We start from the raw sequence: 16198 nt of genomic DNA on the forward strand, positions 1-16198 counted from the left end.
TCAGGATAAGTCATAGCTTGCTAATATTGTATGTGAAAATGCGGGGATAGTCTAGGCCTATTGTCCAGTGAATATATCTAAACATCCATGATTCTGGCATGGTCCTAAATACAATAATGGTGGCAGCTACTCCTGCTCTGACAAACTTGTCTGAATTGATACGATCACATTTTAAAGGAGTTTTTAAACGTTTTTGAAAAAAGGGACCAAAAAGACCCGTTTAGTGACTCGCATGATGGTTATTTTTTTTTCATAAAAAGATTCCCCGCATTGTTGTCAGTAATATTGCCAAAGACACTTTATACCTAAAATGCAAGGATTCCAAGGAATCTGATGTCGAATATTTCAAACCCTGTAGAAATGGGCGGAAATTGCCACTCCTATTTAGTTTACACGTGTCTTCTTTTTTTCGGTCCTCTTTCATAATCTGGGCGAATTATCTTGTAATTATTTTTTGTGTTGTACAGTGTTATTAGCAAAAGTCAGAAAGTCTGGGTCTCGAAAAACATATGAGCATAGGGTTTGTACCAGGGTGAGCAGTGATCCTATAAAAATGATATTTTACAAAATATTGAAGATTTTTGCATGCGATATGTTTTGAGCATTAAATTTTAAGACGCGTTATGTATTTTAAAATTGTTTCATAATTTTTGTTGTATATCGATCCAAAACTTATTAATTTCTTACTTTTGAAGCATTAAACTATAAAAAAAATTTAAAAAATATATTATGCCGGCCATACACTATGGGCATGCAGGACAGCTACCGATGAACCCTTGTGTACGTGTGTAATTGAATAATGTGTGTGAATAGTATTCCAAAAATGATTAATTTTCCCCCAAAAATTGATTTTGGGTTGAAGTTTACCAGTTTTTTTTTTAAATTCCTCACAAATAATATTTGTTGTTTTCAAAAATTGTTTGTTGGTAACTTGGAAAATAAACAAAATTCATCGGATTGAAAGGGGTTCATGTACAAAATCAAAACTATTTTGATATCCTGTGTGTAGAAGGAAACGCAAGGATTGTATGAAACGGTCACGTTATAATGTACTTAACAGCACCTCCATCTACCCAGTCAATCGCTTGATGCAGAATAATTCTGTTTCACGTCATACCAGCTGAGTATTTAGTATTTCACTTTCATCGTCAGCTTGCTACTGCTGAAATATTTTACACCAGCTGAGTATTTAGTATTTTATTTTCATCGTCAGCTTGCTACTGCTGAAATATTTTACACCAGCTGAGTATTTAGTATTTCACTTTCATCGTCAGCTTGCTACTGTTGAAATATTTTACACGAAAAATTGTGGACATAGGTAAAGGTTTTGTTATAGCTCCATATAAAGGTACCTCCCGATTTCAGCTATTTTGAAGTTTTTATTAATTTTCGGCCCGAATTGGCTGTAATTGAGTATTTGGAGTTCCCGTCGATCCCGATCATCAACGCATTTCGTTAATAATGACCACCACCAATACTGAAACATCATCATTCCCGATCCCCCCCTATCAGCTATTACCCTTATCACCGGCCTAAAAGTATCCTTAAACCTACCACTATCCCATTTCATTGAACATGCTAGTATTTAGATCACTAATCTTCCGATTCAACCCCTAGAAGGGATAAAACTAGTCTTTTATTTCATAAGGTATTGTGGGTCCTAATGGAGACCCTGGACGCGATTGAACGTATCCCAACCGACGAGATCACGTTACAACTTCCAGCTGAAAGTTGCAGATATGTATTGGTTTTTCGATTTTTGGTGGGTGACGATTCATTGGGTGTTTACCCACTGTCCATAACTATATTCAGAGTACAAATTAGCTACTTGTTGGTGGATTTATCTTCACTCCTAAAAGTATGTTATGTTTTATTTAATTAATGCATTTTGTACAACTTTGAAATTGTTAATAGCAAATGCTTTTTAACCTATACCTACAGTATCCATCCATCTATACATACATATATCGTAAGCGCAACATATCTCGTAGAGTGCTTACGATATAAAAGCAGAAAACAAAATACTAATACAAGTAGCACTAAAATCATACAAATACACTTCTACCTCGAATTGCGCTGTCAAGAAATTATTGTGAAAAACATAATTTAAGAAAAAGGTTTTTTTTTGAGAAAATATTTTATAATACTATGAGTTAAGTTCATGGGTGACCAAGAAGAGAACAGACCAAAATGTGAATGTATTCCAACTATTGGCAACCTATGACTGTGTGTTAGTCACACAAAACAAAAGCAAATCAAAATATTATCTCTCTTTCGTAGGTCCTATATACAATGCATGTATAAATCGCCGAAAAACTTCGGTACTGCCGCACAGTGGTCGAACTCACTGATCTAGCGGTGCGAAATTAATAACTTGCAAACGAATGGAGATATGTTTCTGAAATTTTTGTATGTGTCCGTGGGTAATAATGGACTAAATATGAGCAATATCGGCTAATATTTTGATATAGCCCCCATATAACGGTACCTGCTGATATTCGGTATTTTGAGGATTTAAGCAATCCTTTCCTGGTTGATTTAAGATACATATTCGCTCAAATCAGGTGTAATTTGGTATTCGGAGATCCCAGTGGCCACAAACATTCTGCCCCAAAAATTGTGGACATAGGTATACATTTTTGGTATTGCCCCCATATAACGGTACCTCCTAATATTTGGTAGTTTGAGGATTTTGTCCACATTTTCAGGCCAAATAAGCTGGCATTGGAGCTTCTCGTTGGTTATACATCTTCTCCACCAAAAATAGTGAACATATGTCAACGTTTTGACATAGCCCCCATTTTACTGTACTGCCCGATTTTTGGTATTTCGAGGATTTAAGCTACATTTTCCATACATTTATCAGCAAGATTTGCGGCTATTTGCAGCCAAAAGTTGATTCTTCGGAATCTAGGAATGTCAATTTAATTTGTCGAAAAATAATTGACTGGACATTAGAGAACTTTTGTAGTTACGCTCCATTTAGCAAAAGTAAACACAAGAAAAATAATAATTTTTGAAAATTTATTGCTATATAACTATGTACCTCCAGCCTCATCTATGTCTCGAATAAATATTGCGATTTGGCTGTAAATTGTATAAATTGGAGAAAGTAAAAATATCCCTGTAAAAAATAACGCCCGAATCGGACTTGCTTTAAATGGGCTTTTGAGGTCCCCAAGCATAGAAAACCTCAATTAATGGACCGAAAATGTGGATTAATACTACATCCTATACCCACGATGTGGAGAAGTTTTTTGACCGCTGGAAACAGCAAATACCAAGTTTTAGCTAATTTGGCCTTAAAAATTCACAATACTTGAAATCAAGAGGTACCGCTACATCCAGAATTGTTGGTGCAGACGTGTCTTGAAAATGTCGAAATCTGTAAAAATCAACAAATCTAGAAAATAATTTGTCGTCTAGCCTCAATAAGTATATTCTTTCTCATGATGGAATCGCTCATATAAAACGCTTGCATTTAAATTAAAAATGGTGCCAAAATTAAACGGCAAGCGTTTTATTTTAGAGATTCCATCATTAGAAGAATATATTATTATTGAGGCTAAGCGACAAATTATTTTCTAGTTTTAAGTGCATTTATAAATAAAACACTGAAACTTATTTTTTTAATTATTTTTGTTATTTTATGTTAATAGTTTGTTATGCATTTCGTTATTCAATATTATATTGATTCGATTTTATTTGATTACAAATTTATTTTGCTTAGTACATCTTCGATTTTTCGCTCCACTTCGAATTGTTCGTGCGACAACCTATTGGATATTCTCGGTGTGGCACTCTGAAGCTGTTCATAAAGTTCATTTATATGATCATTTATCTGCAAAGAAACGTGTTTCATTTCATGTTGGTTTTCTTTTTCGGCACTGTTGGCATTGTGGGACGATTTATGATCCATGGCTTCGAGGAACTGTTCCACTTCATTATTATTTTTGGCTATAAGATTTCTAGTACGATGTACAACGTCTACAACTTTTTCCTTTTCATGTTGCATAGATTCGGAAAATTTCTTAATGGCCCTGACGACATGTTGATGTTTTTCTTGAAGAGTTGAAAAATATTTGTTGTGTGAATGTTGAGCTTCACATATGAAACCATATTGATTGGTGCATGACACATCATTCCATTCGAATTTGGGGCTATGGGCAAATATGTGTACACAATTTTCCTGATTGTGTTCATTGTTCGGTTCACCGGGATACCAATAGCTATAGCTCATAATTTTACCAGAAGCTGACCAATAGAAGGGACGATTTGTGCTGATTTCAGAATTGAATTGATCATGACCTCCCAACCAGAGACTGGCTGAGGTTCCTGTGGAATGAGATTTTTAAAAGTTTAACAATATAAGAAATATACTCAGAATATCCCGATGATTACCTACCAAATATAGATTTCAATAACTGCACCAAGGCTTTATTCTTCGACTCCGATTGTATTTCCACCAATTGTAATTTTCTTCGGGTGCACTCATGATTTGCTCTAAACCAATTGTACTGCAACACAATAAGGGAGAGAATGCAGTAAAACAAGGTTTGCTTTATTTTCCATTAACAAATTACCTTAGCAGCTCTTTCGATTAAGTATTGACGACCGTCTGTACTGTTATACCATTGCGGTTCTGCAATTACCACTCCAATAAAGAACAACAACGCCAATAAACAATATTTTCTTCCCATATTTATTTTCACCTAGAAAAATTGGTCAAATAAGCCAATATTTGTTCCTTGTTACCAATATTTATACCCTTATGAACGTTTTAATTTTTTTTTTTTTGCTATCTTAAACAGCTTTATTTTCTTGCAATATCAATCGTATGCAGAATTTTTGTAGGGGGAGGGGGAATTTTTCGCCACAAATTAAAAAAAAAAAAATACTTTTGGTATTATTGCAGACATAGCAAAGCGTGTAATTTTTACAATTCCATTGACTTTTGGAGTAATGGAACATTTTAGTCAATATATGTATGTATGTAAATACATACATATTTAGATAACATGATATGATTTCGTTGGTAACAATTTGGTATACGCTCATATTGCACCCTGAGTGTAAAACATTTCCAAAGGGATTCAGATTTACTCTTATACCATATGACTTCGCTTAACGATATGATACTTTATTTAAAAAATGTGTTGTTTATAACTTCTAAAATGATTTTGGGTGCTTTGCTTCACGGATATAACTCCCAAATAATTTTTTCTTAATTTGAAAATTTTGCCTCTAAAGGCGAAGGTCATATTTAATATTAATTTTTAATTAACTTCTCGTTGAAATCAAGCTTAATGACCGTTTATTTTTGCAAGTGAAAAATTATTTTTTTTACTTAATTTTGAAATTTATAATTATTTTCTATAGATTTGTCAAAGAACCGTTATCAATTTTAGAGAAGATGTTGGAATTTATGCGAAATTGCACATTTGAGAGGGCTTAAGTTGCAAACAATAAAAAAACCCTCTTATTTCATATTATTTAAAAAATATGTTGTTGTTATTTATTGTTGACCTGATGTAATTGTCTTTATTAGTGGTTTTGTTTGGCTGTAGGTCAATTGAAACAGAAAACGATGTATTTTTGATTTTTATTCTTCTTTTATTTTTCCAATATTTCGATTGTCATCGACAATCATCTTCAGGGATCTATTTCACAAAAATATAAACACATATTACAAAATGATGAACAACCAAATATAACACAAAAATATATCATTTTTTTTGGAGATCACCTGTGCTGGTTCAATGTCACCATCAAACTAAACTTTTTTACATCTATGTTTTTGTACTAAATTCCTATAAATATGTGCACAGTGGTCCGTATCAGTCTTATAATTAATTCTTTTTTCATTAGGTACGTCTATTATATGAAGCATCTCCAAAGTGAATCGTCGTTTATAATTAGTTTCCTGTGTTAATATGTCTACATTTTTAAAGTTTGGTTTAAGTCCAGTTAAGGCACAATGGGCCGCTAATGCTGTTTTTTGTTCTAATGGCTTGTCAGTTTTTTGATCCGACTTGTGTCCGGATAGTCTAGTTTTGAGTTTGGTTTTTGTCGTACCAACATATACCTTCTGGCATACGTTGGTGTCGTCCCCGTTACATGTAATCTTATATACTACATTGCTTTTGTCCTCTTTTTTAATTTTTGACTTAGTTTTACTAAACATATTGTTAACATTATTATTGGTTTTGAGAGCTATGTGATATTTGTCCTTATTGTATACATTTGACTTGCAGAACCTCTCTGAAAAACCTGGAATATATGTAATTGCCTTGTATATCTTTTCCGCATCATCACTGGTTTGTTTCTGATTGCTTCTGTTTGTGTGTTTTATTAGGTCGTCGATCGTTTTTTGAGGGAAATCATTCATTGCTAATATTTTTCTTATTTTTAATTTGTTTTCTGGATGAAATTGTACGTCACTTATATTTAAAACCCTATTTATAAAATTCGTAGCAGTATTAATTTTAATTCGTCGAGGGTGTTTGGAATAAAAGTTGGTCAGTCGGCCTGTGGCAGTAGGCTTTTGGTACCAGTTCAATTTTAGTATGTTGCCTTGTCGTAAAATGATCGCGTCCAAATACGGTAGTTTGTTGTTATCTTCAATTTCATGGGTAAATTGTATGTTCTTGTCGTAAGAATTCAATACTTTTAATGTATTTTCCACCTCTTGTTTCTGTAGTATGCAAAATATGTCGTCAACGTACTTGGTCAATACCCTCGGTTTGATTGCCATTTTTCTCATTGCGGCGTCTAATAAATCCTCCATTACTATGTCAGCAATGATCGGTGACGCTGGTGATCCCATTGGAAGTCCCTTACGTTGTTCGTACACCTTGTCCTCATAAATAAAATATCTGGAGTCATTAAAGGTGTCCTTAGATATTTTAGTATGTTGTTCAATTATATTCCATTTATCTGATATAGTCTTGAGCGCTAAATTTACTGGTATGCTTGGGAACAACGATACTACGTCAAAAGATATTAAAATTTCATAATCTTTTATGGTTTCGTTATTAATTCTTGTTTTAAAGTCAACAGCATCTCTTACATTATATATTGATTCAGTTAAAATTGATTACTTTTTCTCATACAAAGAACTAAGAGAACTGATGAGTCCAAGTGGCGTTGGACGAAACTAGTATTCTCTGCCATCCCCAAAAGTAATCAATTTTAACTACACCCCACTTTAAACTTGTTGTTTTTTAAATTTGAAAACAACAAATATGAGATTAAGCTTGACTACAACAAATAGTAAGTAAAACATACATCTCAACAAAACTGCCAAAGTGAATCTAAAAATAGACACAGAGCACCGTGGACGATTGGTTGTTGTTATTTTTCAACAACTATCAAAATAGTTATGTGCATTCTCTGCAATGTGGAGACACATGACAGTGGGAGTAGTTAATTTGGTTTACATATGCGGCTACGAGAGTTTTTAGGTGTTTTCGGTTGAATTCGCATTGAAACGAATTCATCAGTCACACTTATTCTTGAGCTCGAGTCGCCATAAAATTGGGGAAGGGTTCTTTGTTTCAATACAAAGAACTAAGAGAACTGATGAGTCCAAGTGGCGTTGGACGAAACTAGTATTCTCTGCCATTCCCAAAAGTAATCAATTTTAACTACACCCCACTTTAAACTTGTTGTTTTTTAAATTTGAAAACAACAAATATGAGACTAAGCTTGACTACAACAAATAGTAAGTAAAACATACATGTGCCCGTCGCTTTTTTCAATTATTTTTAATTTTAGCAATGGATTAAACCACACGATGTTTGTGGAGAGATCGAAATGTACGCTCACGACGTCAAATGTGTGTGACCGCACATTCTTCATTTGGATTGGTGCCGATACCTGCCCTGCACTACAATGTGGGAAGGGTATTATATGTTTGGTTTTCCGAAAATTCATGTAACACCGCCAAATATTCGTAGTAGAACCCCATGTGATATACCAAAATTCATATACCGACGAGATAAAGCGATTCTAAGATGTGCGTTTGTCCGTCCATTAAAAATTGTAATCGAACTCCAGGCCGAAATTATGGACAAATCGTTACAAAATGTTTTATGGAGATCGGGTTAGAATCGAAACGATTAGTTTTTGGTGCACGGGGGAAAAAGGGCCTCTCTAACATATGTTCCAAGCAATTATGCAGCAAACATATATTTGTTTGCAATCAGTCCCAAACATAACATATGTTTGGGTCCTGCAAACAAATTATATGTTTGGGTGATAGATACATTTCAATGTAAAACGCATTGAAATGTATGCTCACTTGCTCTCAGTAAACGCTCACTGGCTATATCTAACATATACACACATTTATAAATGGTGGTGGTTTATTCAAAGGCATAGAAATACCAAACAACAGACACATACATAGGTCCATAAAAAATTCCAAAGAAATACATAACAGACTTTAATAAAAGAAAAACTTAACGCAATAATTTATAAAAAGTCACGCTTTCAAAAAGAAAAAATTATATAGAAACATCGTTGTGAAATAAAACACATTTTCCTCAAAGTTCATCAGCCGGAAATCGGCATCTGGAATGCCGAATTCCCGCTGATGATGTAATAAATAGGTACATCCATATTTACAATATACATATTTATGTATGTATGTATATAAAAAATGTATTGATGTAATTAGCAATATTAAATGCGTTTTCTTCCTTGTCCAATAAAATATTTAGATTTTTTATTCAATTATAAAATTTCCAATGATATAATATTTTAAGCATTTAATTTATTAAAAAGGCACAATTTTTTAAGAAAACGCAAAACACTGATTTATTCACTCACTTTACCGTCATTACTCAACCATTATATTAAGAAAACTGAAGAAAAAAGAACAACATATTTCATACCATTTTTTTCTTTTCCTCTACGCTTGCTACGTTGGTTAACAACAACAAAGCACGAAACACACGTGTTTGACCGCATACACAACCAAAACAAATTTTGTATCCTCCCGTCTTCGCTTCCGCGTCTTCTATTACACCATACACACAGCTCCTTATTATAAACAGCATTCCGCAGCCGCGAGATCCCTGTTGTTACTCTCAATGACAAAAATTCTCCCTCTACCCATAAAATGTATGTTCTAACATAAAAAATATGTTGGTACCCAAACAAATAAAATTGAGATATGTTACAAAATGTGGCAAACATATATTTGTTTGGACACAAACAAATTATGTTTGGATCCAAACATATATTTGTTTGCAAGTAGTCCCAAACAAATATTTGTTTAGATCCAAACATATATTTAGGGGGTAAAATGGACCAAAAATAAAATTATTATCCGATTTTGTAGCGGTTCTGTAGGACGCAATGATAAACCCGAAATTTTAAGTTAGGCTTAGATTTACGACAAAAAGAAGCTTGCAATTTAACATGATGATCAGAAGTAGTCCAAAACTTTTATGTGAAAATCGGTAACATTTTTAGTGTAATGACTTTATTCTTGAAAAATATGTTACCCCGTTAATTTCATTTAGAAGAGGAACCCTTAACCTTTCCATTGACACCAACTATGTTCATGTACGCGGTCAGATAACATAGTTACAGCCTAGTATATACAGGGATCCCACAGTTTTTATTGTGTATAGGGTAACCGTAATCGGGTGCCCTAATGGTGCAATGCGCCACCAGAGATCTGCGCCGAACAAATTGGTAGGCGGCGGCTTTATGCCGGCTGTGAGCCTATGTTTACACATTATGTCTTTCTGCATTTGTATGTAACATACAACAAGAAATGAGATATACCCTTTTAGGAATATACATAACCCAGATAGCATTTAGAAGACTGTTTTTTTCAAAAATCACATTGAGGAGTCTTTTTAGAGTCCTTTTGGTGATCAAATATTGATTAAGTCGCTTGTGTGATCAGAAAGGGACTCGAAAGTGACTCCCTGTAATGATTAAAAAGAGTTCAATTTAAAATACAACAACAAATGTGTAGCAATCACAAATAAATCATTGAGGTGTTTAAAATGTGACAATTTTTTGTTATTTATTGTCACATTTTGATCATCTGGAAGATTGAAAAATGCTTAATCAAAAAAGGGTCATACAGGTGTTTGGAAAGTGATTATAATTATGTATATCCTGATCATATTTTGAACATTTAGGTGATTAAAAACTGATTGTTTTGTTTTCTTTTTGTTTGGTTGTAAATAATTCTCATATACACTTTCTACAAAACTTTGATATAAATGTAACGTATACTATTAAGAGTATAGACAAACACAACACATGTTCAGGTTTTGCCAAGTGAAATGAAGAAGCAGTATGCTAACCGAGCAACATAAAGAATAATTAAAAGACATAACAAAGCACAAAAGACAACAAAACAAAGGAAAGAAACAAAAAAGAATAAAGAGAAATTTCTTTTAATTTATTTTGTCTAATAAATGACTCCCTAAAGACTCATAAACGATTATAAACATGACCCAAAAAAGACTCGAAAAAGAGTCCCAAAGTAATCAACAAATCACCAATAAATGATTGCAATACGACTCGAAAAAGACTTCATATACTATCAGAAAATGGGCAAAAATGACTCGAAACTAATGCAGAGGAAGACTCATTTGTGATTTGCTTAGACGAGTCGCCTGAGGTTATGTTTTCCTACCGACAAAGGAGTCATTTATGATCAGAAAATGAGCTCATATTCCAGCTTTTTAATCGTGCAGTCGGATCAAAAAAGACTCGAATTTGATTAAAATTTTAAAAAAATGCTGGCTGGGTAAACTTTATTACTTTGGGAGAACTAGCAAAAACTAAGCTATCAAAAACAAGCATACGAATTCAATTGTCACGCAATTGGTGTCAATTTTTCTTCATCAGCTCTTTACGGTGCGCCTGAACTAACTTTAAATGGAAGGTGTTTATACCTGGGAACTTTTTGCAGATTCTGAAACTACAACGTTCATAAATGAGAAAAATCGATAAACCCAAAAAATTGCTGGAGCGCTTTTTAAAGAAATCGCGATTAAAGTTCACATTTTTACGGTTTTAAGGTTTTCACTATTATGGTTGCAAACCGCAACTCGTATCGAAATGGGATTAGAGAAAATGTTGTAGCAGTGAAATACTCTACGTTTAGTCGGGTACGTACTTTCGCTCCAACAACGTGATGTTTGATCCTCTGAACGAACGTACACCCAACATCCAACATCTTCCATCTATCACAACGTGATCAATTTGATTTCTTGTTTTCTGATCTGGACACAGCCAGGTGCCCTTATCAATGTTGAGATGCTTAAATCAGGTGCTGCTAACTACCACGTTTTTACCGCTGCGAAGTTTATCAACAGATCAATGGTCATATGTTTCTTCTAAGAGATCATAAAATATATCTTTGGTCTGTTTTTCCTTGCCTTCAGTGAGAGCATGAGCACAAATAAAGCTGATGCTGAAGAATTTTGCTTGTAATCGAATGTAGCAAGCCTTTCATTCACTGGGGTGAAGTTGGCGACCGGATGTTTTAACCTCCGACCAACTACAAACCCTCATGCGTTCTGTCATGACAGCTATAATGGAGTGCGTCACCTTTAGGTGTTGTTGTGACGTCTTTCCCAATCCATCGTTTTACCTGTATAACAGCAATGTCACCCTTGTAGTTTTCAAGTACATCTGCCAATGCGTAAACTGCATCTTCTCAACGAAGAGTGAGAAAATTCCAGGTGCAGATTCGCAGATCATGCCCACGCTCAACCAAAGTTTTCAATGTTCTTATGAGTGAACGCCTGGCACATGGTAGCTCACTACCTTTAACGAGAGTTAAAGGCAGCTCCCCAGGTGATATCACGAGGTGGTCAGTGTCTACTTGTGATGAAAGAGGGACCAAGATAAATCCAGGACCGTTGCTTGGTATCTTTTATCCCCTACGCCTTAATTTATTAGTGGAGAAAATTTGGCACTGTTCGCCAAAGGGTAAGGTAGGGAAGACTATAGCTTTGATCCTCGCCACAGGATCTCATGTGGAGATTATCCACAAACAAGGGAACAGAGGAGATCATGTGGCGATGATCGAAACTATAGTCTTCTCTGCCTTATCCCTTGGCGAACAATGCCAAATTTTCTCCACTAATAAATTCGTCGTTTTAAAGTTTTAATACTTTAATAACAATGGGATTAACCCAATGGGATTAAAACAAGAAAGAAAAGCGTTCGGCTGGGCCGAACTTTTTATACCCTCCACCACAAACTGTATTGAAGTGAATAGGAACAATTAGTTTAATTTAGTTTTATTACCGGAGTAGTACATATATCTCAACTGATAATACTCCCTTCAAAACAGCTCATATGGGGCGACATTTTTGTTCTTTCCAAAACATGGACCAATATTTACAACTTTCCGAATTAAGCGAAATACATAAAATTGGGCAATGCCGACTAGACCTAAACCTGGATATTGTGGATTTGGATAGTTAACAACATCGGGAGCACCGTTCTATGGAGGCTATATAAAACCAGTACCGATAAATTTCTGGAGGAAAGTTTCGCAACTCCAGTGAAGATGAAATACCAAATTTCAGTTTTTTCCCGTTGAATAATGTGGCTAAAACATTCAAAATACCGAAAATTAGGAGGGACCTTTCTATGGGGGATATATAAAAACATGGAACAATACCGGAAATTTTCAGGTGGGAAGTTTTATACCACCAACGGATATTAAATATTAAATATCATCCGTTTCGATGGGATATTGACAACCTTCAAAATACAGAAAATCGGGAAGTACGCTTCTATGGGGTTATTTGAAGAAGAGGGCTTATACTGATAATTCTCTTCTGCAACATTTTATATACCCATGGCAGTTTAAATACTATATTTCAGTCATATCGGTGGTATATTGAGGCCACTACTTTCAAAATACCTTAAATCGGGAGGTACGGTCCATGGGGGCTATTTGAGGAATGTTTCATACCCCTTTCAAAAACTTAATACCAAATATCAGCTATTTCGGTGGGGAACGAAGACTAACTACCAAATATCGGTCATTTCGATGGGATATTGAGCAGCAACCTTCAAAATACCGAAAATCGGGAGGTACCGTTCTATGGGGGCCATGTGAAGACATGGATATATACCGACAAATTTTAGGTGGAAAGTTTTATACCCTCAACGAAGACTAAGTACCAACTTGCAGCCATTTCGGTGTTATAAGGAGGCTAAAACCTTCAATATACCGAAAATTCGAATATACCGATCTATGGGGGGTACATCAAAACGTGGACGTATACCGACAAATTTCTGAGGGAAATTTTTGTAGCCCAGAAAAGGACAAAACACCAAATTTCAGACACTTCGGTGGAATAATGAGGCTAAAACCTTCAAAATACCGAAAATCGGGCGGTACAGTTCTATGGGAGCTATATGAAGACGTTGACCTATACCGACCAATTTCAGGGGGAATGTTTTATACCTTCAACGAGTAGGCTAAACCCTTCAAAATACCGAAAATTGGGATGTACCGTTCCATGGGTGAACATCAAAACGTGGACCGATACCGATACATTTTTGGGAAAAGGTTTGCATTCCAAAGGTGGACGAAATATCAAATGTCAGCCATTTTGGTATTGGGAGATATCGTCCTATGGGGGCTATAAGAGGGCGTGGACCTATACTGACAAATTTCAGCTTGAAAGTTGTATACCCCCAACGAAGACTTACTGCCACATTTCAGTCATTTCGGGGGATAATGAGGTCATAACCTTCAAAATACTGAAAATCGGGAGGTACCCAAATGGAGACCAAATACAAATTTCAGCCATTTCGGTGAAATATTGAGGCCACAACCTTCGAAATAGGGAATTACCGTTCTATGGCGGCTATACTAGGGCGTGGACCTGTATCGAAAAATTTCTGGGGGAAAGTTTTATACTTCCAGCGTATATCAGCCATTTCTAAGGAATATTGAGGCCACAATCTTCAAAACAGCGAAAATCGGGAGGTAAATTCGTTGGGGGCTATATAAAGGCGTGAACCTATACCAACAAATTTTATATGGAGGGTTTAGTACCCCAAATGAAGACCAAATACCAAATATCAGCCATTTCGGTGGATTAATGTGGCCACAACCTTCAAAATACCGAAAACCGGGGGAACCGTTCTATGGGGGCTATATGAAGGCGAGGACCTATACCTAAAAAATTCTGGGGGAAGTTTTATACCCCCAACGAATACTAAATACAAAATTTTAGCCATTTCGGTGAGATAATGAGGTCAAAACCTTCAAAATACCGTAAATCGGGAGATATCTATAGTCCTATGGGGGCTATATCAAAACATGGCCCTATATAAACATTTTATGGTACAAATGTTTCTTATCCTCTGGAAACACAAAATACAAAGTTACAACCGATTCTCCGGTCAAATGGGACTAATACATTCAAAATATCTTAAAATGACGCGTACCATATATGGGGTGTTATATGGGGGCTATACCAAAACGTGTACCTATATAAACAAACTATTGTAGAAATGTTTTTTAACGTCTGGAGACAAAAAATCCCAAATTACAACCAATTCGGTGATAAAATTTGGCAAACATCTTAAAAATTCTTAAAAGGACGACGCGTCACTTTGTATGGTGGCTATACGAAAACGTGGAGGGACATAGCCCTCTTTCAATACCAAAAGTCCTACGTACATATAATAGATTTTACCAAAATTTCATCCACCTACTTCAATCCGTTCAGACGCTAGAGTGATTTCCACAGACGGACGGAGATGACACGCTGATTAAGAATATACATATATAGTTTGTGGGGTCTACAATGATTATTTCGATTAGTTATAAACGGAATGACAAACTTAATATACCCCCCATCTTATGGCGGAGGGTATAAAAACACAACAAAAATTCCAACAGCTATTCCAATAAAAACTCCATCAATGTACAATGGTCCCACTTGTATGGAAAAGAGTGCCAAAAATAGTTCTAATCGAGCTACCGCCTCCAAATTTTAAACGTAGGTTTATAACAAGCCATAACTATATAAAACCATTTTTAGGGGATGTAGGTCCATATTTGGGTATAGCTCCCATAGAAAGGCAACACCCGATTTGTGGTATTTTGACGATTTTGGCCAAATCAACCAGTCGATTTGGATGTTATTTTGCATTTTGAGTTCTGAGTGAATAAACTACCTCCTTGCAAAAAATATTCAATATAGGTTCACGTTTCGGTATAGCCGCCATATAAATGTACCCTCAGATTTTCGGTATTTTGACAATTTTAGCAAAATTTTCCAACTGATTTGGCTGTAATTTGTCATTTTGAGTTCTGAGTGAGCAAAATACCTCCTTGCCAAAAATGTTCAGTGTAGGTCCAAGTTTAGGTATAGCTCCCATATATACGTACCTCCCGATTTTCGGTGGTGGTAAGAGTAATAACCTAGCGGGTGGGAGATGGGGGCCGCTGGACTTTTTTCATCGTAAACTAGAGACTTTCCGCTGCATTCTAAAAAAAATCGAGACTCACAAATGCTCACAACATTAGTAAAACTCGACATAAATTAATAGTAATTATATTAATAATAGCAGAAAAGGTCATTTATTAAGAATTTATTTTTAATGAAGTTAGAAAACGGATTATGAATTTCTTTTTTCGTAAAAACGTTGCCAATGCCATCACCTATAAGTTTCATTTTGAAAATTGCACATTCACGACTCCAATTTTTTATAATTTTACTCATAACCTACGAATGCTTTGCGGATGTATTTTTCGTTTTTAAGGCCTCACATACAAATCACAACTTCTACTATTTAACTTGGCGTATAACCACTGAAAATTTACAAAAATAAGGCTGGATGTTAAAGATTTGGTATGTTTAGAGAATATTTATTTCAATTGCAATTAAATTTGTAGCCATCAATTTTTCGATTTTTGTCCACGGGCGGAACCACTGTGCAATGTTAAAATTGTGGCCTTTACTTTTTAAAATTCATCCATAGCAATTTACAGCAGATTTACACTTTTAAACTCAAGTATTCAAAATTTAAATTTACAGCCATATTAAAATGAGGCCACTTATTGGAATCGCCAAAACGACAACCTTGTTTAATATATTGTGTCGTCTACTGCTGATAATACAGAAATCGATGGAAGATAAGAAAATTGCGATTCATAAAAATGGCATTAGCATCCCCAGCA

General features: G+C 35.0%; 1 protein-coding gene across 1 annotated transcript; it reads right to left on the minus strand.

The window, feature by feature from the left end:
• Positions 1 to 3709: 3709 nt before the first annotated feature.
• On the minus strand, positions 3710 to 4784 carry LOC141398392 (lectin subunit alpha-like). Its single transcript, XM_073975678.1, has 3 exons — positions 4584 to 4784; positions 4406 to 4517; positions 3710 to 4335 (listed from the first exon to the last, which is right to left on the minus strand). The coding sequence occupies exons 1-3, from the start codon at positions 4698 to 4700 to the stop codon at positions 3710 to 3712; spliced, it is 855 nt and encodes a 284-aa protein (XP_073831779.1). The 5' UTR covers positions 4701 to 4784.
• Positions 4785 to 16198: the final 11414 nt, after the last annotated feature.

The sequence above is a fragment of the Musca autumnalis genome, unplaced genomic scaffold (assembly GCF_047663935.1).
Source record: "Musca autumnalis isolate F117 unplaced genomic scaffold, ASM4766393v1 scaffold_3, whole genome shotgun sequence".
Lineage (NCBI taxonomy): Eukaryota > Metazoa > Arthropoda > Insecta > Diptera > Muscidae > Musca > Musca autumnalis.

Bases quoted from the DNA above. Each gene is read 5' to 3' on its own strand.
- LOC141398392 (XM_073975678.1), bottom strand. From the start codon at position 4,700: ATGGGAAGAAAATATTGTTTATTGGCGTTGTTGTTCTTTATTGGAGTG. The intron at 4,518-4,583 runs GTAATTTGTTAA...ATTGTGTTGCAG, and splicing joins TAATCGAAAGAGCTGCTAAG to TACAATTGGTTTAGAGCAAA. The intron at 4,336-4,405 runs GTAGGTAATCAT...CTCATTCCACAG, and splicing joins GTTATTGAAATCTATATTTG to GAACCTCAGCCAGTCTCTGG.